Source organism: Sorex araneus, chromosome X, assembly GCF_027595985.1.
Source record: "Sorex araneus isolate mSorAra2 chromosome X, mSorAra2.pri, whole genome shotgun sequence".
In the NCBI taxonomy this organism is placed as follows: Eukaryota; Metazoa; Chordata; class Mammalia; order Eulipotyphla; family Soricidae; genus Sorex; species Sorex araneus.
The window spans coordinates 155625445-155647943 of NC_073313.1; the positions used below are offsets into that span (position 1 = coordinate 155625445).

General features: G+C 47.1%; 1 protein-coding gene across 1 annotated transcript; it reads right to left on the reverse strand.

Annotated features, from left to right (window-relative positions):
• Positions 1 to 1529: 1529 nt before the first annotated feature.
• Positions 1530 to 15391, reverse strand: LOC129399844 (uncharacterized). The gene is made up of 3 exons (XM_055121180.1): positions 15346 to 15391; positions 14697 to 15245; positions 1530 to 1672 (listed from the first exon to the last, which is right to left on the reverse strand). Exons 1-3 carry the CDS (start codon positions 15389 to 15391, stop codon positions 1530 to 1532), a joined length of 738 nt encoding a protein of 245 aa, XP_054977155.1.
• Positions 15392 to 22499: the final 7108 nt, after the last annotated feature.

The following is a 22499-nucleotide window of genomic DNA, read 5'->3' on the forward strand; positions in this document are numbered from 1 at the left end:
TAGACTGATAACTCATAGGATGAAATGGGTGAAAAGTTTGGCTCCATGATGACCACGAAGTAATTAGTTTATGGGCAGGAAATTGAATCAAGAAAACAAAGAACCATGTTTTAAAACTCAGCCAAGAAACTAAAGCTCGCCGAGGGGCGAGTTCACTCGCGGGCTCTCTGGGCGGCTCTGTCTCACCGCCCACGTTCGGTGCCCCGGAACCGTTGTGTGTGCCGTCGGTCGAGGGCAGGCGATGGAAGGAAGAAGGCCAAACTGGTTGCTCGATCAGTTTATTTCATTCTCTCTCTCCGCTTCTCTCCCGTTCTCCTGGATCTCGCCCCCGTGGATCTGGCCCCCAACCCACTCTTACAGCCTAGTTAAATCTCCACAGCATGAGGGGGTTGGGGCGTACACATAGGTGTGGTCACCATTAATAGGGTAAGATCCTTTTCCCTTAGGGGATGCTTCTCCTAGGACTTAATTCTCTTTCAGCAGGAGGATCCACCCAAGGGCAGAGTCCCATGAGTGTGTTTCTCTTCTCCTCAGCCAGCAAACATATAAGAATTCATAATATTAATTATTTTGTATGGACACAATAAGAGATGCATTAAAGCTTATAGAATTGCTCTCCTGGGGCCATCTCAATCTCAGACTACAGTGCTCAGGCCAGATCAGTCTTTCCTATCCCTGGCAGGGTCCCAGTCTCATAATTACTATTGGATCATGACAGCATTTGTCTATGATCAAGCTCTTAACTTACAGTTAAGAATTAGGCACTTTGGCCAGGCCCATCTCGATGCCAGGGTAGCACATAACTCACCGCTTGCCCTGGATCCTTCCGGTCCCACGTCGGGGACCCTGCTTTGGGGTGCTAGGAACTGAGGGCGGAGCCTTGAATATTTCCGGCCCTGATATGATTACTATAGCCCCTGCCCAGTGTCCCTACAAATTAAATTCTGGTGTAAAGGGACCAATTCCACAAGGCACTATAGGCCTACTCTTAGGAAGTAACAGTTTTATTATTAAGGGAATTATTGTTCATACTGTGGTCATTGATTCTGATTATACTGGTGAAATAACAATCGTTACCACAGTACCTACTATTTGGACATTTGATAAGGGTCAACACATAGCTCAGCTTCTTTTGCTACCTTTGGTTGTGCCAGGTCTATCCACTCGCCCTAGTGGGGGAGACTTTGGCAGCACAAATCCTATGATTGCCTATGTTGCCCGTCTGAGGAAAGACAACCGCCCACTTTTAACTATTGAGATTCACGGGAAGAAATTTACAGGAATGATTGACTCAGGAGCCGACGCTTCTGTCATTGCTTCCCAACATTGGCCCAGTAACTGGGCCGTGCAGGCAGTACCCTATGGTTTGCATGGAGTAGGCACGATGCCTTTCTCCTCTGTCCGGCAAAGTGCCAGGTGGCTAAGATGTATTGGCCCGGAGGGCATTACAGCCATTTTCCAGCCCTACATAGCACCCGTACCTATGAATTTATGGGGACGGGATTTACTTGAGCAATGGAAAGCAGAGATTAGGATTCCCGTTCCACTTCCTGCTGTGGGCTTTGATTCTGAGGCCTCTCCTTGTTTAATCGGAGCTGCTGCGGTTTCACGCCCAGCACCCCTCCGTATTCAGTGGAAATCCCACGATCCTGTGTGGTCCTCCCAGTGGCCCCTTAATAATGAAAAACGAAAGGTGTTAGAATCCTTTGTAGAAGACCAACTGGAGTTGGAACATATTGAAACCTCATTTTCAGAATGGAATTCCCCTGTCTTTGTTATCCAAAAGAAGTCAGGCAAGTGGTGTCTGTTGATTGACCTACGAAATGTTAACTCCACCATGGTTCCCATGGGGGCTCTCCAGCCTGGCCTTCCTTCCCCTGCTGCCGTTCCTAAAGATTGGCCACTGGTTGTCATTGATTTAAAAGATTATTTTTACAACATTCCCATCCACCCAGATGATCGTAAGCGTTTTGCATTTTCTGTCCCCTCCCTTAATAACCGCGCACCTATGTGCAGGTATCAATGGACTGTTCTACCTCAGGGAATGACCAATTCCCCTACCATGTGTCAGTATTTTGTTGACTTGGTCTTGCGCCCTTCCCGTGCCAAGTTTCCTCAGGCTTATGTTATTCACTATATGGATGATATCTTGCTTGCATGTTCTAATGATGGAGAACTCCAGAGATTGTATGAGGATGTTATAACTCGTCTACCCGCAGCTGGGTTACAAATAGCCACAGAAAAAATTCAGGTCTTGTCTCCATATGAGTATTTGGGCTATGTTCTTGAGCATACTACCGTATGACCTCAAAAAATTTCCATTCGCCATGATAAACTGAAAACCCTTAATGACTTTCAAAAACTGCTAGGAAATATTAACTGGGTTCGCCCCTCTCTGGGCATTCCCAACTCAGACCTCCGTAATCTATTCCTGACCCTTGAAGGCGACTTCGCCCTGAACAGTCCTAGGCAGTTTACCCCTGAAGCTCAGAAAGAATTAGAATTTTTCCTAGATCGACTCCAGAAATCCCATCTTTCCCGGTTCGCTCCGGGAGAAAAATTGTGGCTTTTGCTTTTTGATACACCCCACTCGTCCACTGCTGCACTAGCACAGCTTTCGGGCCCAATACAGTGGCTTTCTTTGCACAACAAAGAGTCTCGCACTCTTGTGCCTTACCTTGAGTTAATGGCTAAACTCATAATCAAAGGAAGACTGAGAGCCCTTGCCATGCTGTGATTTGATCCTCATATCATTGTTCTCCCCTTCCCTGAGAAAGAGATTGCCTCCATCCTGCCCCTCAGTGATGCTTTGCAAAGAGCTTTAGCTGATTTTTCGGGAGAAATTTCCTCCCACTATCCAGCAGGGAAAACTTGGGATTTTTTCAAGAAAACCCCATTTATCATTTCTTCCATCATTCGCCCCTCTCCCATTCCTGATGCTCCAGTATATTATATTGATGGCTCTGCCTCAGGGAAAGGCGGAATTTCTGGACCCGCCCTGACCACAACAGTAAACACTAACCATACCTCCGCCTAGCAAGTGGAACTTGCCACTTTGGTGTATCTACTCTCCCATGTGCCAGGACCTGCTAATATAGTCTCAGACTCAGCTTATGTGGTTGGTCTCTTCCCGGGCATCGTGACGGCTGCTCTAAATGCCCCCAATCCTATAGTCCAACAATTGCTTGAGCAGCTACAAGCGCTTTTACAAAAGCGCTCTGAACCTGTTTTTATTACTCATATCAGATCTCACTCCGCTCTTCCAGAACCTATGGCCGGGGGAAATGAAGCTGCTGATCTCTTGGCAGCACCAATTTTTACCTCTGCTGCAGAAGAGCACCAGGCCTTACACACAAATGCCCGGCGTCTTCATATTCATCATCGTATCCCAATTAGAGAAGCCAGGCATATTGTCCATGCTTGCTCCGTTTGTGCTCCTTTACACTGTACCTCCCATGTGGCAGGGGCCAATCCCCGAGGTCTACAGACCAATGAATTATGGCAAATGGATATTACTCATGTCACGTGCTTCCCCAAGAAACCTTTTCTCCATGTAACTATAGATACTTATTCTCGCTTCATATGGGCTGTTCCCATGACTTCTGAGAGAACCAGAGCAGTCTGCTCCTTTCTACTACAATGTTTTTCTGTCATGGGCGTTCCCTCTGCCATTAAAACTGACAATGGCCCAGCCTATACTAGTAAGGCTTTTCAGGGTTTCTGTGATGAATGGCAAATCAAACACATTACTGGAATCCCTTACAACCCTCAGGGTCAAGGCATAGTGGAACGTGCCCATAAAACCCTCAAAACACAGTTATTGAAAATCAAAAAAGGAGGTATGCCTCCACTTGATTCCTTGTCCTTGACATTGTTTACTTTAAACTTTTTAAATTTACCTCAGGGAGAACCCTATACAGCAGCTGAGAGGCATTTTCAGGAAGATGCACAAACTCAAGAAACTATTAACTCTCCCATTTGGATTAAAATTGACAAAGAATGGGTAGCAGGAAAACTCCTCATTCGAGGAAAAGGCTATGCTTTTGTTTCAACAGATGATAACCCCGCTGGGAAACTTTGGGTCCCATTACTTCTTGTCAGAAGTAGAATTCAACCACCTGATTTGGATCTCAGATCTCCAGAGATTCACAACCCTTCAAATTCCAGCTCAGATTCATCATTAAACTGATCTCAGCTGGAAGTCACAAGGAAAGAAGAGGAGCCAGCATCAGAGGACCTAGAGCAAAGGCCTCTAGCTCCTTACACATTTCATGAGGTCACATTAAGACCTTTCCTTATACCCCTCTTTTACAGGTTGTGGATTGGACAACGCCAGGCCTATGTATTTTTAATTAACAATACTTTATTTTTACCTTTTCCTTGGAATTCACAGGTTTCTGAAGGAGAAAGAAATGACTTTTAACAGAAACACCTTCTCATTTATCTCTAGGATATCCATTCGTATCGGAGCTTCCCTCTGACTCTTTCTATTCACAGGTATGGAGACCAAAACCCCTACTGCGAAAGCCTCTAATAACTTTAAAGTTTTTTTTCAAAACATAAGCTAGGTTGCACCTAGGACTGCCGAGGAACCAGACCAGAGAATGGCTGTATTCCCCTACTGAAGTTCTCCTTCCAGAAGTTGTGCTGCTCCTGTTCCAGTGCTCACTGACTGATCCAGTACTTCCTGAAATTTATCGGACTTCTACTTGCTGCTCCCCTGAGACTCATTGCTGCAACCACTACTGATGCTGTTATGGGACAACTCTTCAGTTTTGATCCAGACACTTCATTTCTTCAAAATGGGACTAAATGACCCTTAATCACTGGTGACTTTCGTCACCCCTGGACAGTGCAGGACAATTGGACGCTTTACTATAAGCACTGCTCTGGACCCAGGGTCGGACTGAAATGTTAGTACAACTAATGAGACTATTGCGATTTAGAATTCTGCTGTGATTTGGAATTGTACTGTATTTAGAATTGTTCCTCTTTCTATTTCAAATTTTTGTAATTTTGTAAACAGAAAAGGGGGAGATGTAGGATGACATTACTTTGTCCTTTCCCTGCTTGCCACAAGTAGCTTGTCCCGGTTTTTCCCGGAGTTTAGGCTTACCCCAGTCACACCCATCAAGGTGTTCCCAAATCTCTCCCATCCCTTTGTTTAGCTATAATCACTTCTCCATGCTCTCTTCCCCAAAACAGTTAATCCGCGGCTTTCCCTTAATCTGACTGCTATTTTGCAAGGTCAGACCTTCCTAGGATACTGAATTTATATTATATAAGTTAATATTGCCTTTCTCCTCTTCTTGTGCCTTTTGAATAATTCACTTTAAAGCTATGTCTGTTTTGTATAGACACAAGAAGACAATATTATGTTTTTATAACTTGGGGATTAATTGGCCTCGAATATTATTCCCTCCCGGGTATCTGCTTTCTCCACTTAAGCCTCAGTTGCCCTCAGTTCCTAGCACCCCAAAGCAGGGTCCCCGACGTGGGACCGGAAGGATCCAGGGCAAGCGGTGAGTTATGTGCTACCCTGGCATCGAGATGGGCCTGGCCAAAGTGCCTAATTCTTAACTATAAGTTAAGAGCTTGATCATAGACAAATGCTGTCATGATCCAATAGTAATTATGAGACTGGGACCCTGCCAGGGATAGGAAAGACTGATCTGGCCTAAGCACTGTAGTCTGAGATTGAGATGGCCCCAGGAGAGCAATTCTATAAGCTTTAATGCATCTCTTATTGTGTCCATACAAAATAATTAATATTATGAATTCTTATATGTTTGCTGGCTGAGGAGAAGAGAAACACACTCATGGGACTCTGCCCTTGGGTGGATCCTCCTGCTGAAAGAGAATTAAGTCCTAGGAAAATCAACCCCTAAGGGAAAGGACCTTACCCTATTGATGGTGACCACACCTATGTGTACGCCCCAACCCCCTCATGCTGTGGAGATTTAACTAGGCTGTAAGAGTGGGTTGGGGGCCAGATCCATGGGGGCGAGATCCAGGAGTATGGGAGAGAAGCAGAGAGAGAGAATGAAATAAACTGATTGAGCAACCAGTCTGGCCTTCTTCCTTCCATCGCCTGCCCTCGACCAACGGCACACACAGCGGTTCTGGGGCACCGAACGTGGGCGGTGAGACAGAGCCGCCCTGAGAGCCCGAGAGTGCACTCGCCCCTTCGGCGAGCTTTAGTTTTTTACAGCTTTAGTTTTTAGCTTGCTGAGGGGCGAGTGCACTCTCGGGCTCTCCGGGCGGCTCTGTCTCACCGCCCACGTTCGGTGCCCCGGAACCGCTGTGTGTGCCGTCGGTCGAGGGCAGGCGACGGAAGGAAGAAGGCCAGACTGGTTGCTCGATCCGTTTATTTCATTCTCTCTCCCCGCTTCTCTCCCAGCTCTCGGTCTCTCTCTCAGGATCTGTGGATCTGGCCCCATGGATCTGGCCCCGCAACCCACTCTTACAGCCTAGTTAAATCTCCACAGCATGCGGGAGGGTTGGGGCGTACACATAGGTGTGGTCACCATCAATAGGGTAAGGTCCTTTCCCTTAGGGGATGATTCTCCTAGGACTTAATTCTCTTTCAGCAGGAGGATCCACCCAAGGGCAGAGTCCCATGAGTGTGTTTCTCTTCTCCTCAGCCAGCAAACATATAAGAATTCATAATATTAATTATTTTGTATGGACACAATAAGAGATGCATTAAAGCTTATAGAATTGCTCTCCTGGGGCCATCTCAATCTCAGACTACAGTGCTCAGGCCAGATCAGTCTTTCCTATCCCTGGCAGGGTCCCAGTCTCATAATTACTATTGGATCATGACAGCATTTGTCTATGATCAAGCTCTTAACTTACAATTAAGAATTAGGCACTTTGGCCAGGCCCATCTCGATGCCAGGGTAGCACATAACTCACCGCTTGCCCTGGATCCTTCCCGTCCCACGTCGGGGACCCTGCTTTGGGGTGCTAGGAACTGAGGGCAACTGAGGCTTAAGTGGAGAAAGCAGATACCCGGGAGGGAATAATATTCGAGGCCAATTAATCCCCAAGTTATAAAAACATAATATTGTCTTCTTGTGTCTATACAAAACAGACATAGCTTTAAAGTAAATTATTCAAAAGGCACAAGAAGAGGAGAAAGGCAATATTAACTTATATAATATAAATTCAGTATCCTAGGAAGCTCTGACCTTACAAATTAACAGAGTCAGATTAAGGGAAAGCCGCGGATTAACTGTTTTGGGGAAGAGAGCATGAAGAAGTGATTATAGCTAAACAAAGGGATGGGAGAGATTCGGGAACACCTTGATGGGTGAGACTGGGGTAAGCCTAAACTCCGGGAAAAACCGGGACAAGCTACTTGTGGCAAGCAGGGAGAGGACAAAGTAATGTCATCCTACACAAGAGTAACTTCTTGTTGGCAACACAAAACATTTGTCACGGGCTGACCACAGTCAGAAACACAAAGTCACCTTCAATGTGGGGTGCACAAATAGCCCAGAGAGTCGCTGAGTCCTCAGGTGGAATTGTGACCAATGTGGGTGGATCATTGCAGCTTCAGAGTCAGGACATACGTCATGTGTCTTCACAGGGCAGGGTCTCACTCAGCCTCTGTGCACACAGCAAGGTCCTAGGATGTGGTTCCTCCTTCCACAAGCACAGGGTGAAACAAATTCGACTCTGTAATCACTCCCCACTGCCTTCCCAGAGTCACCAGGGCTCAGCACTTCCTATTCAGATTAAGATGGGCCTTCAGTACTTTCTGTATCTCCTGGAAACCCAAAAGCATTAACTAGTGGAGATGATCATAGTCGTGTTCAAGGCAGCACCAAGTACTGTAGCCAAGATGCACACACAACACTCAACAGCGGGGCTGAGTACTGTCTGTATTTTGTCATTCACCTATGGAGTCCGTTCTTTCTCTCCTTCAGCTCTGTTTGAAGGACAGTGATCAGTGTTTCCTTCCTTCTCTCACTGAGACTCCTGAGTCTCCCTGTCAGTGTTTTCTTCAGGTCAGAGAGTACTGAGAGGATTGTTGCTCTCCACACACCCACAGATCATCAGATGTTCTGAAGTTCTTACCTGGATTCAGTTCACATTCATTAAAACAATAGAATTACATTTTCATTGGTCCCGGTGCTCTGTGAGAGATGAGAGTTTAAGTGCCCAGTGATCTGGACATGAATTTGGTGAAGTTCCTTACTCTATTCAGCTAGGGCTGAGACTCTAGTAACTTATGGCAAGCACAAAGCATGTGGTGTTTACTCAGTGGGCCTAGGAGGTCCAGCGGTCATTTGGCAGGAATAAATGTGGCTTCTTGTGCTGACAGGGCCTCACTGAGACCCGTGACATCCCCTTGGGAACAAGCTTTCAATAATAGCATTAACTTATAGAAATTTACCTCTGATTTTCAGTCCAACTGCATAGGAATGAAAGTCCAGAATAAATCCTTAGATCTTTTATAGTGAATCTTTGGAAAAGTATTCCAATCTATGGAGTAAAGTAAGGAAAATCTTTTAAACAAATGGTATTGGGAAAACAACACCACAGACAAAAACAACAATAGAAAATAGAATTAAAGCCATATCTCACACCAGATACAGAATATAATTAAAAGTGAACTTATGATCCAGTACTGGCAGCAGAATGTTTAAAATACACAGAGCAAAACCTCGGCTGGTCTCTCCATGACACTGATCTTAGAGGGATCATCTACAGATTTCCTACATTGTCAAAGACAAGAGAAACTAAAATAAATAAATGGGACTAAATCAATTAAATATTTTAATGGTAATGTAAACAACATTAAAATTAAGATACCCTATATAATGGGAGAACATGTGTACCCACTGAAGTTCATATCTAAGCTGATATCTAAGTTCATCATAGAGCTCACAGAACTCAACAAATAGGAACAAAGCACTCATCATAATATGGTGTGGGAAATAAACAGATACTTTCCTAAAGCAATATTCCAGTGGGTTGGAGGCATATAAAAGGTGTTTATCAACACTTACTATGAGGAAAATATTAAAATAAAGGACAATGAACCACCTTCCCCCAGTTGGAATGACCTATATGAAAAATACTGGAAACAACCAGTGTTGGAACATTGTCAAAGGAAACACTTTTTCTATATTTGTAGGAACTTATCTATGGAAAACACTAAGAGATTTCTCAAAGAAATTGAAAGTAGAATCTCCAAGGTACAATTGATTCTATTTTTGGTGGCTTTACCCTAGCACTAAAACAGTCATTTGAGAAAATATATGTAAACATATGTTCATTGCAGCATTTAGAATAGTTGTCAGGTCTGGAAACAATCCTAATACTTATTGACAATTTTATGGATAAGAAGTTGTGGTGTTTATACACAATGGGATATTGTGCAGTTATAAAAAAAAGACAAAACATCAACGTGTTCTGCACCATGAATGGAACTAGAGAATAATAATGAAGTTTATCGGAGGAAGAAGGCCAAATTCAGACTATCTCATTCATCCATGGAACACAGAGAACAGAGGGTCAGGATGGACAGGATCCAATGATAACTGCCCCTGCATCCTAACCACACTCTGGGGTTCCCGAGAGGAGTCGGGTGGAGGCTCAGATCCTGGGAAGAAGAGGCCAAGCACAGGGGCCACAGCAGAGTGTGGGGGTCTGTGGGGATTTGATGCTGGGAGGAGCGCAGGGAGTTTGGGACCCACAACCATCAGTTCTCAGACTATTTCCTCAGATAAAATAACAAAAATGAAAGCAGAAAACTCTCATTTGTTTAAGAGTATTTTTTTAAGAAGGAAAATCAGGACACATACAGAAATCTTGGACATGTGCAACTTGAGGCAGAGATGGCCCGGGACTTTGCAATAGGCCTTCTCCGCTGGGCCGCTCCAGACGGGGGCAGGTGCCATCCCACCGCCTGCCCTCTAAGAGCTCCAGCAGTCGCCATATTCTAGAAGCCAGCAAGAAGCACCAGCTCCCACGTGGCCACAATCCAGAGACACACACAGGAATCTCAGACACGAGCAACCTGAGGCAGCAATTTCTTCAGACCCTAATTATTAAAATCTTAGAATTCCTAAAGCGACATTATTTTATATCCATAACAAGCAATACAAAACGCATTGTCTAGCAATTGCATTTCTGGCAGATATAAGTGGAGGTAGGACTGGTCTCGAAATTTCAAAGGTAACTGAAGAAAAGAAAGGATACCTTGCAAATTGTCTGCCACACAAGCAGGAGGGGTACATTAAAGAGGGGGGGTGAATAGTGGGGAATTTGGTGGTGGAAAATGTGCACTGGTGTGAGACAACCATTTGATCAAAGTGCAAACATGAAATTTTTGTTACTGTAACTCACGGTGAATTAATAAAAAAATATAAATTTAAATATAAAAACAAAATAAACTGTCACTGGCACTGTCATTCCATTGTTCATCAATTTGTTTGACCGGGCACCAGAAACGTCTCCATTGTGAGACTTGTTAATGTTTTTGGCATACCAAATATGGCATGGGTAGCTTGCCAGGCTCTGCTGTGCTTGCGGGATACTCTCAGTAGCTTGCTGGGCTCTCTGATAGGGGCAGAGGAAACGCACCGGGTTGGGCACGGGCAAGGCAAACACCGTACCCACTGTGCTATCGCTCCAGACTTTTCAAAATATATTTCAACAAAAGAGGAAAAAGTGAGTCCTTAAAGCCGCTCTCCATTGCTCAGAGTCCCAGGAGCAGAGCGCCCCCTGGTGGTCACAAGCACCCCTGCAGCTCCTCTGTCTTCCTCAACAGGTTTGTGTCTGGGCTCACAGGAACTTGTACTCACTGTGGCTCTTGCACAATAATACACGGCTGTGTCCTCAGTTACTGAGTTGCTCAGTTTTAGGTAAACTTGGTTCTTGGAGGTGTCCCTGGAGATACTGAGTCGAGACTGAAGACTTGGGTTATAGGCTGTGCTTCCATCACTCCATATAATTCCAATCCATTCCAGCCCCTTTCCAGGGGCCCGGCGGAACCAGTGCACACGATTGCTGGTTAATGAGAATCCAGAGACCGAGCAGGTGAGGGACAGTGTCTGTGAGGGTGCCAGAAGGCTTGGGCCCAACTCCTGCAGCTGTACCTGGGAAAGGACACCTGGGGACAGAGACCCACAGTGAGTCACGGGCTCAGGGCCCCATGCCCACCTTAGAGCCTCTGTCCAGGGGATACTCACATCCGGGAGCTGCCACCAGAAAGAGGAGGAACCAGCGGTGATGCACATTCCTGCCCACGAGGTCCATGATCTCAGACACCGTGTCAGGGGGAGAGGGAGCCCGAGTTGGGGTGAGTGTGAACGTGGTTTTAACCCTGGGTCCTGAGTGCAGATTTGCATGGGGGAGCCTCTGTAGAGAAAGGAGGGACCCGGGGGAGACTGGTGTGTGGGCTCCCTGGGAGGAGGTGCTGACTGTGCTCAGAGCACTCAGGCCTGTCCCTGGGGCCTGTCAGAGCTGGGCCTCTTCCTCCAGCATAGGAAAATTACTGAGGAGTCTCAGGAAACAGGAATTGCTGAGGGGAAACGGCAGCTGGCGAGGAGAGTCCCCTGTCTCAGGTCCCTGATGACCAAACCCAGTGCCCCCAGGGCCTCTACCCTGTAGACAGATCCCTGTCCCTCCTTGTCTCTGTGTGGTGGCTCCTGTCCTCCCACTGTGAATGCAAATCCTGGGATCTAACACACAGGGTCATTGTCCCAGTGAAATCCGCACAGGGCAAGACCAATCCAATATTATTCAAATTTCTCAGTATTTGTTCACTCACTTACCTTGTGATTGAAACTCTGAAATTTAAAGATAGTTATAAGAGTGGATCTTTTCATTGTGACTGATGGTGTTGAAGCAGACATTCAGGCAAGTATTGAAGGAACAACCTGGCAATGAATACCTGGGACATAATTCAAAAGTGCTTAAAACCCACCTGAGGCCTGATAAGACTTTGATAAGCACCAGCAGAAGAAACCCTACAGAGAGACGCCCCAGAGTGAACACAAGCCAGGAAAAGAGTATCAAAGTATAACCATTAAAGTCCCAGCCCCGCCTTCTTGACAATGACAAGCAACAGTCTCTTCCCTGGCTGAAAGACGCACGTGGGGCTGTTTGGGAGATGAGGATATAGGTTGCAGGGGACAGGGAAGTGAGGGGCATGGAGCCAGCCTGTGTTGCCCGCACACAACCTGCCCACGTCTCCATTCCTGAGCCATGACCCTCAGTTCTTTCTGCCTCTCCAGAAACCTGTGTTCCACATGCACATGACTCTCTTTTCCTCTCACTCTCTGACTCTTAGTCTCTCTGTCTCTTTCTTTATGTGTCTCTCTGTCTCTGTTTTTCTCTGTCTCTCTGTCTCACTACTGTCCCTCCCTCCCTCTTCCTCAGATTTTCTAAATAACAACCATTTTGCTTCACTGATTTTCTCCTGTTGAATTTATTCATTGTGGGAAAGACACACACCCATAGAGCTCAGGGAAAGTCTAGGAGTGTTTTTTCTTCCTGCAAAGATTTTCCCAGTATCACAAGGTGTGGGCTGTCGAGGGTTCCTGGGCTCAGCAGCCATGGGTGGCCTCCCTAACCCTGAGTTCCTGTGTGCAAGACATGTGGGTGAGCAGGGGTGAGGCCACTCCAACCCATGTGACAGTCACATGTCTGCAGGTCCATGGGGGCAGACACCAGAGATGGACGTTACAGACGAATTGAGACTCAGTAGGGAGAGTGAGCAGGAGTCCAGCCCCCGGGCCTCAGGGTCAGCACAGAGTGGGGGAGAATTTAGACGTGGGCAGAGGTCATTTGAGTTGGGTCCCACCTCACCTGAGGACAGGCCACAGGAGGAGACAATGTGGTAGAAACAGCCCTGTACAGCTGAAGTCCGGGGGCTGATGGGCCTTGTGTGTCCTTTTGTCCTGTCTGCAGCAGGGCCTGTGTGTGAACAGAAGGGCCAATTTGGGTCCACTCACACGCACATGTAGCCGCCCACTGTCCAGTGGGTGAGGTCCTGATGCCTAAAACTCTCATTAATATTGTCTTGGCTGCCCTGAGTAGTTCTCACAGTGACTCGGGGATTTGACAGAAACCCACACTGGGGCACACAATCCTGCTGACCGACCATCAGAGCGTTTCTGCTGCTGCTGTTCCAACAGGAAACCAGGACCCTGGGTGAGAAACACTCCCAGCCCTGTGCTCCTGCTCCTGGGCTGCAGCTATTCTGAGTGGGCATGAGCGCCCCCTGCAGGCAGCCTTGGAGCCGCTATAGTCACAGTCTATGTCACAATTTCTCCAATTTTATCCTCATTTAGTCATTTATCATTACTCAAACAAAAATCATTTTCTAAATCCTGCGACCAAGTCGATCACAGTAATCTCACTAAAGATGCAGTCATTAGACCCACTACAGTAGGTGTTGGTTAGTAGCCCAGAAGGAGCCTGTGGGAGTTTCCTGCACTGAGATGAAAGCTGTGGGTGTGATGTTTTGTCCAGGGAATGTCTCAGAATAGAATTGAATTTGTCCAGCATCAGGTTAGTGTTTGAGGCTTGCGGTCCCTCAGACCCTCAGTATGGGAATTGGTGCCCATTGTGATTATAATCTGCTACATGGTTCTACCTTGGACACCTGCCTGTAGATTTTATGTTTGATGGAGACCAACTATCAAGTCAAATGGACACTTGGTGGGGTGTGAGATTCTCCCAGTGTCTGAGAGTCCCTGTGACCCTAAGAGGCACCAGGAAGCCCCCTATGAGCACAGTCTACAGAGCACTGAGCAGTCTGAGGTCTGAGCTCATGGTCTGCTGCAGATATGGATAAAGGAGACAGACTGGATGCGTAGTACATGGTACCATCCAATCCAGAGCACTGGCCTCAGAGGCTGAACATGCCCTCTGGGGGTCCTGTATCTGCTCTATCGTGCTTCCTCTCCTGGGAAAATGTCCCCTGGAGAAAGCCCTTGACAAAGTGTTGATCCGGGAAAACACTCTGGGATATTGATAAAATCCAACCGAGGCATATTGAGGTATTTAGGCACCTGACCCAAGGATGCTCTTCCTGCTTTGGTGATTTCTGCTTACAGAAAATAAATACTGAATGTGGAGGACAGTCGGGGTCTCAGGCCAGGAGACAATTAGTTCATGTACCCATGATTTTTCTCTTATATCTCTTCGCTTAACCCTCACAACATCCTTGCTTAAGGCCTGTACACCCAGAGCTGGTCCTGGCAAAGGCCGTGTGTGACTGCAGGAGACACGATGTGAGGAATCCAATCCTGAGAGAGTCAGATTCCCTGAGGAGAGGAGGCTGGTCCCATGGCTGAGAGCGTGTCCATGTGGGCACTGGAAGCCCGTGTCAGGACTCAACCAGGGCTGCTTTAGTGACTTCAAGACTCCCTGAGGGTGAGCTGAGCGTTCCCATGAGATCTGCCTCTTGTCTCACTGAGGAGAGGTCAGAACTGCACGTGTCACAGGACCTGGTTTCTCCACTACAATGGCCGAGGGGTGCAGAGAGAATGGGAAACCTTGAATGTCCATCTGGAGTGGGGATTAGGAGACAAAGGTCAACCCACCCCAGAGAACAGGACTCCCAGGTGCAGGATGAACAGGTAAGGGCTATCTGGGTTCAGGTCCAGGGAAGAGTCAGGAGGGACAGAGTTTGTGTGTCAAAGGAGAATGTGAAAAAACTTTTTTCCTACCCACAATGGAGATGGACAACTTAGAGTCAAAACCCACAGGACAAGGTGTCTGTGGGGTCATCTGAGAGCTGAGGGGCAGGTCAGTCCTGATCTCCATAGAAACATGATTCATCTGTGAAAGATCAACGTTTCCTATGTGGCGAGTCCTCAGAGTCTCCTGGGGGCCTGCACCCCTGAAGCTCACCCTGCTTCCTCCTGCAGGTGGTTTGTGTCTGGGTCCACAGGGCCTTCCCCTCACTGTGCCTCTCACACAGTAGTACGGGGCCGTGTCCTCCTCCCTCAGGATGCTCATTTGCAGAGAGAGCGTGTTCTTGCTGTTGTCTCTGGAGATGGTGAATCGGCCCTTCACGGAGTCAGCATAGTCTGTAGTACCACTATCATACTTAATGCGTGAGACCCACTCTAGGCCCTTCCCTGGAGCCTGGCGTATCCAGCTCATCCAGTAGTTACTAAAGGTGAATCCAGAGGTTTCACAGGAGAGTCTCAGGGACCCCCCGGGCTGCACCAAGTCTCCCCCAGACTCCACCAGCTGCACCTCACACTGGACCCCTGCAAACACAAAGACACCCTGGTCAGGAAACTCTCCTCACACAGAGGATCTGCCTCTCCATCTCTCCCATGCTTCGTGTCTCTGTCGCCCATGAGTTACCTCCTAACACAGCCACCAGAATAAGCCAGCTCAGCCCACACACCATGTTGGTTCTGTGTGATTAAGGTGGAGCCCCTGGGAACCCCTGAACTGACTCCTCTTCCAGAGCTGAGGCTGGGCTGGGCTTTTTTCATCACTGTGGAGAGAGTCTTATTTGCATGTTCTCCTTCTCTATAAAAAGTTCTCTTTGAACTTGTAGAGAGAAGGGAGGACTCCAGAGAAGTGAGGGGTGCGGGGGGTGCCTTTGGCCAGGAAAAGATTCAGAACTCTGCTACTCCAGTATGCAATTATTACATGAAAAGCAATTTACTTGATGTTTTTTAATGTTTTTTTTATAAATTCTCTAATCTGTAGAGTAACTACTTCCATTTTGTGATATAATGTGACACATAAAAGCTTAAATGATTTTTACAATGTACTCAAAATGGCAGAGCCTCCTGCCACTGTGCCTGGCTTTCTTCACCGGGGCCTCGCAGAGGGGTGTGGGTTGATTTTCCCTCCCTGCTGAGAAGATCCCCGGCAGTTGAAGACCTCCAGAACTCAGCCACAGCCATGCTCAAGGCCTCTTTCCACATGTTTGGACAGGCCTCATGCATGAAGGAACAGGCAGAGGCACCCAGGTGTGCAGGACCCAAGGCTGAGATTTCCAAGCCTGCTCAGATTGAGACTGGGCTTTTTCCACCCAGATCCCCCATTTTCCAGTAGCTAGACAGTCACACCTACAAACTTCCCCCATAGCCACATAATCCCAAGATTATGGCCAAGATCCAGAGACTATAAAACAAAGCTTACAGAAGTGCATAGTTACGTGACCTCTTACAGTCTGCCTCTTCCTCTTGGAGAACCCAGCAATCTACTGAGAGTATCCTTCCCACACAGCAGAGCCTGGCAAGCTCCCTTGATGTATATGCCAAATACAGTAACAATAATGGGTCTCAAACCCCTGACCCTGAAAGAGCCTCTAATGCGGCACCGTTGGGAAGGATGAGTAAAGAGAGGCTGCTAAAATTTCACAGCTAGGACGAATGGAGACGTTACTGGCGACTGCTCGAGAAAATCAATGAACAGGATGACAGTGATACAGTAAGACTCAAGATACTTTTTAAGACTTGGTCCCACTATTGAGACAAAAGGAATCCACTGAATCACTCAGAGTTGTCAATGTTTTGTGAAGCAAGGGTTAAGTTAGAATCTGGAGTAAGGCAGAATGGCCAGATCATAGGTCCCTGATATACGCAATGCCAGTGAGGCAGTGCCTATGTCTGTTCATCTGCTCTTTCTCATCAGATGGGGAAGATTCCTCCCCTGTATGTGGTCCATCAAGTTGATTTCCTGCCCTTCACATGGTTTCCCATGCCCCCACCAGGTGTGACCCCTGAGCATAGAACCAGAAGTATACGCAAATTATCAGTAAAAACACAATCAAACCACAGGGGCTGAGACATAGTTCGGTGGTAGGGCACATGCCCTGCACACGGCTAACCCAGGTTTGATCCCCTATATTCCATATGGTCCCATGAACACCTTCAAGATAATTCCTGAGTACAGATCCATGAAGAACCCTTGAGCATCACTGGGTCTGGCCCCCAAACCAAAACCAAATGAACAAAAACCAAAAACCAACATTGTAAACAAAATACAGGCAAGATAATTGCCAAGAACTTTTCCCTGTAATGATAGCAAGTTGTGTTTATTCTAAATTTTTTGTTCACTGGCAACTGCTCGAGCAAATCGATGATCAATGGGATGAAAGTGATACAGTGATACAGTGACGGAGTATGTTGGAGACAGGGTGCACAAAGGTGCATGCAGTGTGCATCTTCACATCCATTTTGGCTCCAGCTCTTCTTCTTTTTTTTTTTGCTCTTTGGGTCACACCCAGCGATGCTCAGGGGTTACTCCTGGCTCTGCACTCAGGAATTACTCCTGGCAGTGCTTGGGGGACCATATGGGATGCCGGGGATTGAACCCAGGTCAGCTGTGTGCAAGGCAAACGCCCTACCCGCTGTGCTATCGTTCCAGCCCCTCCAGCTCTTCTTCTTACCCTGTAAGGATTTGGATAGAAGTAAAAATCACATGAGTCCACACCCTACACAGAATACTGACTTATAGCACATTTGTTTCACAAACAGTGACATATATGGACACAAGTGTAGTGATCATCACACCCAAACGGGTGGATGAACCCCTCACCCCAGCGTTTCGCCTTGGCCCATGTCATTCCTCCCCCCATGCCCCCGCCTCCCTCAGGCTCTCTGCAGTGCTTCCTGTTTGTGTAAGTGTGTGTAGGGCGTGATGACGGAGATTCACTCTCACTAGCCTCCCCCTCTAGGGATATATTGTGGATTTTTACTCAGGCCTAAAAGCATCTTGGATTATTCTCAGTCCTGGACCTTTAAAATGGGTCACACGAGCTTTCTAGAAGGAAGGAGAAAAATGAGGAAAAGCTGTTCTGTATCTTACATGAATATAAAGAGAAAGCTATAAAAATAATAGCAAACAGGAAAGTACCGATTAATACTTCACATGCCAGGTGCTGAAGTCCTGGGAGCCTGCTGGGGTGAGTGTTGGGGATAGGGAGGACAAACTACAGGGAGGGGGTTGGGGGTGTGAGGGTGTCATTGAAAGTGGAGCTGCTCTGGGAGCGATGAGGAAGGGTCCTGGGAAAGACGCTGGAACTGGGCATGGATGGGAGTGGGTGGGGTGATGCGGGCTGAGTGTCTCTGTGTTGTGACAGAATATTGGCACGTGTGGGCTTCTAGCACATGGTGACCCTCTTTGCTCTTTGCTCCCTGGTGGGGCTGAGGCCTTTTCCGAGTGCCCTCTTGTGGTCAGCAGCGCCCCTGCAGCTCCTCCTGTGCTCTTGGGGGTCCTTTAGAGTCCCCCAGTTCCCAGTGTGAATAGAGGAAGTGCATCTTCAGCACCCAGTGAGGACAGGAAGTGTGAGCACTGGGAAGTGAGCCAAGCCTGATTCACACCAGTTTCCCCAGGGAGGTGTGTTCATAGACAGCCCATGGAGAAGGGAATCCTTCCTGCCTCCACGTGGAGGTCACTCATGCCTGAGTCCCATCACAGCTCACAGAGACCTTAGAGTAAGTCTGGTTTACAGAGAAAGGGCCACATGGGGAAGTCCTGCAAAGGGAGAGCAAAGGGCCACAGTACAAAGGCAAAAATGCGAAGGAAGAAAAAATTAAATTTTGGAAATCAGTGTAACTGTCAGTAGATTACTACGGGTGTTTGATTCATCGGCCAGTAGAATTTCCAAGTCACACTAAGGATAAATATCCTGGAATATAGGCTGGGAATTTGACATCTTGTGAAAATTTGAATGACAAATGTCTGTGAACAGAAATACAGCTTCTTGCAGTGTCTTTGAATGCAGTGTCTTTGAATATTATTTGTATATTTTCTTCTCAATAAAATAGAATTTTTAAGTAAAGTGTGACACTCTCCGTGCCATTTAGGTTCCAAACTGACTGAAATCAGATGCAGCAGGAATGAACGTTATTCCTGCCTCCTTCTGGACATGTCAGCTCATCTCCCTCTGTCTAAGGTACACACCATGGGGGCCCTGGGTCTCAGGGTGCAGAGTGAGAAGCAATTGATCACCTGATTTCCTGGTTCCCCACGTGCACAGGGCATAGCACGTGAATAACTAATCATCATTGATGTATGTTTTTCAGATGATATTTTCATTGGCAATCAATGAGCATTCTACTGGGCCATTCTGGCAGCACAGCAGGCTGGAGAATGCTCCGGACCCCAGACCGGGCCAACAACACGAGGGTGCCAGACGGGGAAGGTACAGCCAGCACGCCTTCTCCAGATAGAGCCCCGGCGACACTGAGCTTCTACTAACACAGCTCTGGTATGCGGGACTGGACATCTCCAAACCGCATGGTCGCTTATGCAGCCGCGCCACTTTTCCTGATTTACAAAATATATGCTCTGGAATGGCTCCACCACTCCTGAGCATCCATTATCCCAGAGGCACAGAAACCAATCTCAGAATGAAGCGGCTGCTGGCAGATATGCTCCTGGACTCTGAACTAAGCTACGGCCCCGTGCAGCCCCGGAAGGGAAAGGGTTTCTGTCCCTCGGCCTTTTCAGCCCTGCGACAGCATGGCGACCGCCACCATTCAGAATCAGTTGGACAGAGAAGTAGGAGTTTGCAGTGATGGGATGGCATGCATGGGGAATCTTGCGATGGGGGAGGCAGAACCGTCCCTGCCTCCAGCCCAAATGAGACCCCGAGCGGTCGCCCATGGACATCTCCTCCACTCCTGAACAGCCATGATCCCAGCGCCACAGAAACCAATCTCGGAATGCAGTGGCTGCTGGCCAGAAATACCTCTGGATTTAATACCAGAATTCCAAATCTGGGAGGCCGCTTTTGCGACCGTGCAGCATCATATGCTCTTTGTTACCAACAATAGAAAACATACAATCTAATGATATCATTCCGACAATTGGGGTAAAACACCAAATAATGATTGTGAGTTTCCTGTCGAAAATTGAATGTAATCAAAGTAAGGAAAGAGTAAAGTGCTAATCATCTGCCACACAAGCAGGGGGGGGAGTGGGAGGGGGGTATGCTGTGGTTATTGGAGGTGGGACATGTGCACTGGTGAAGGTATGGGTGTTTGAGCATAGTATGACAGAGACTCGATCCTAAAAGCCCTGTAACTGTTCTCGCGGTAACTTAATTAAAAAAAAAAAGTCACTCAGATTTGCTGATTTAGTCAGCAGTTATAAATAATAAAGTTCCATTTCCAGATGCAGGTAAACATCTGCAAAAAAAAAAAGAGCATTCTAGCTACCAGGACAAGTGTTTAACTTTTATCCAATTCAGTTGTGATGCCCAGAGCATCCTCCTGAGCTTAGGCACTTGTGAGTAACAGGGACCCTTCCTGAAGGCCCTGCAGGGTGAGTGTCCCAGAGTTAGCTGATGGGTGATGGCTGGAGCTTCCCCCGAGTCCTCCTGCAGCTCCTCCCTTAGCCCTGCACAGAGAGACACAGCAGAGTTAGGGAGAAGAGGAGACTCAGGGGTCACAGGTGGTTCTTCAGTTGACCAGGCACCCCCTGAAAGGAGACTCGGTTGAGCCCATCTCTGGGCGTCCCTGAGCACAGGAGTGAGAGTCTCCGGGGAGCAAACAGGAGGGGAGTGTGTGGGATCACTGCGGGGAGGGTCAGAGACCTTAAGCTCCATGTGTCTGGGTGGAAACAGGGGCTGCAAAAAGTGTGAGATCCTGGAGGAAGTCGGTACAGAGATCCTTGTGGGAGATTTGAGAATGGACCTGTTCTGAGAGTGAGTGATGGCAGGACAGGGAACCCTGTGTGACCCCCGCAGTCACTCTGAGTACAGTGAGGGTTAGTTACTGTGCTGCTAGGATTCCCTTTGTGGGTCTGACCCCATCCTGGTCCTTGTGATCCTTTCAGTCCTGAGCGCCCCCTGGTGGCCCTGGAGACCCCTGCAGCCCAGCCTGTCTCAGTAGGTTTGTGTCTGGGCTCACCCTGACTTCCCCTCACTGTGTCTCTTGCACAGTAATACACAGCTGTGTCCTCGGGGGTCACTGAGCTCAGCTGCAGGGAGAACTGGTTCTTGTTCGTGTCTCTGGTGATGGAGACGAGGCTCTTGAAGGTCGGGCTGTAGTTAGTGTTTCCATCCCAACAATGCGCCCCAACCAGAGCAGGCCCTTCCCTGGGGGCTGGCGGATCCATGGCCAGCAGGAACCACTGGTTTTTATGGAGTAACCAGAGACAGAGCAGGTGAGGGAGAGGGTCTGGGAGGGGGCCACCAGTCCTGGGCCTGACTTCTACAGCTGTACCTGGGACAGGACACCTGGGGACAAGGAGAATCAGTCACTGTCAGTTCTTGCAGTTACTCCCTCCCCTTCACCCTGTCACATCTGGGGCATTTACCAAGGGGGGCTGTCACCAGGCAGAGGAGAAGACCCCACAGAATCATCTTCTTCTCGAGCACAGCTCTGTCTTCCTCAGAGACTCAGCCCTGCATGAGGAGACAGCTGTGAGCTCCACAGCCCAGAGAGCATTTGACCCCAGAGCCTGAGAGGGATTTGCATGAGGTGACCCAGTCTGTTATAGGGGGAAACTTCCTGACCTTGGATCTCCTTGTTCCATTTCGGGAACTGAACTCACACACCCTGTATGGTGGATTGAGCACTTGCTGACGAAGCATATGGAAACAGGTCATAGGTGGCTACTCACTTATTTTAATAATCTAATTCGAGTTAAAGTAATCACAATCATTTAAATTTCAAGTTGCTGATGAAAATAGTTTTTATTGTTTATGTTTCAAAAAACTTTTAAATATAGCCCCATTATAATGTTCATAATCATAATATTACTTATATTTGTTTCATATAAATATATTTGTTATATATTTATTATTATTTTATATGATACTATAAAATAATAACCAAATGAAATATTTGGTTTCAAAAAACTTTTAAATATAACCCCATTATAATGTTCATAATCATAATATTACTTATATTTGTTTCATATAAATATATTTGTTATATATTTATTATTATTTTATATGATACTATAAAATAATGACCAAATGAAATATTCCCTTCCTAGTACTCATTTCTTTCTATAAAGAAATCATGACATTGTTGTATCTGATAACTGTTTACAAAGTACATAGCTAATAGAAAATTCCCGTTTGACTTTTATTTATTCATTTTTTTGTTTTGGGGCCATACTCAGTGATTCTTGGTCATAACTCCTAGCTTTGCAGTCAACTCCTGGCTATGGCTGTTTCATTCTGGGCATCCTGGAGAGGGCGGGTGAGTCCCCTACCCGCCCCAATGGAGTCAGCTGGGCAGCCAAAAACCCCCAGAACTCAACTGCCCCCATGCTCAAGGCCACTCTCCACATGCTCGAATGAACTTCACCCAGAGTGAGTCTATTCCTGGACATCGCACACTTACACCACCAATATAGCAAGAGTAGCACCCCACATTTGGTGGGGTTTAAAGTAGAAGGAAAATATCTCAGTGAGAAATATATTTATAGACACACACACTCATATATATATATATATATATATGTATATATATAAAAGCACAGAAGGTTCAACCTTTAATGGAATGTTACTAATCTCCTATTGAAGAACTTAATGGCTC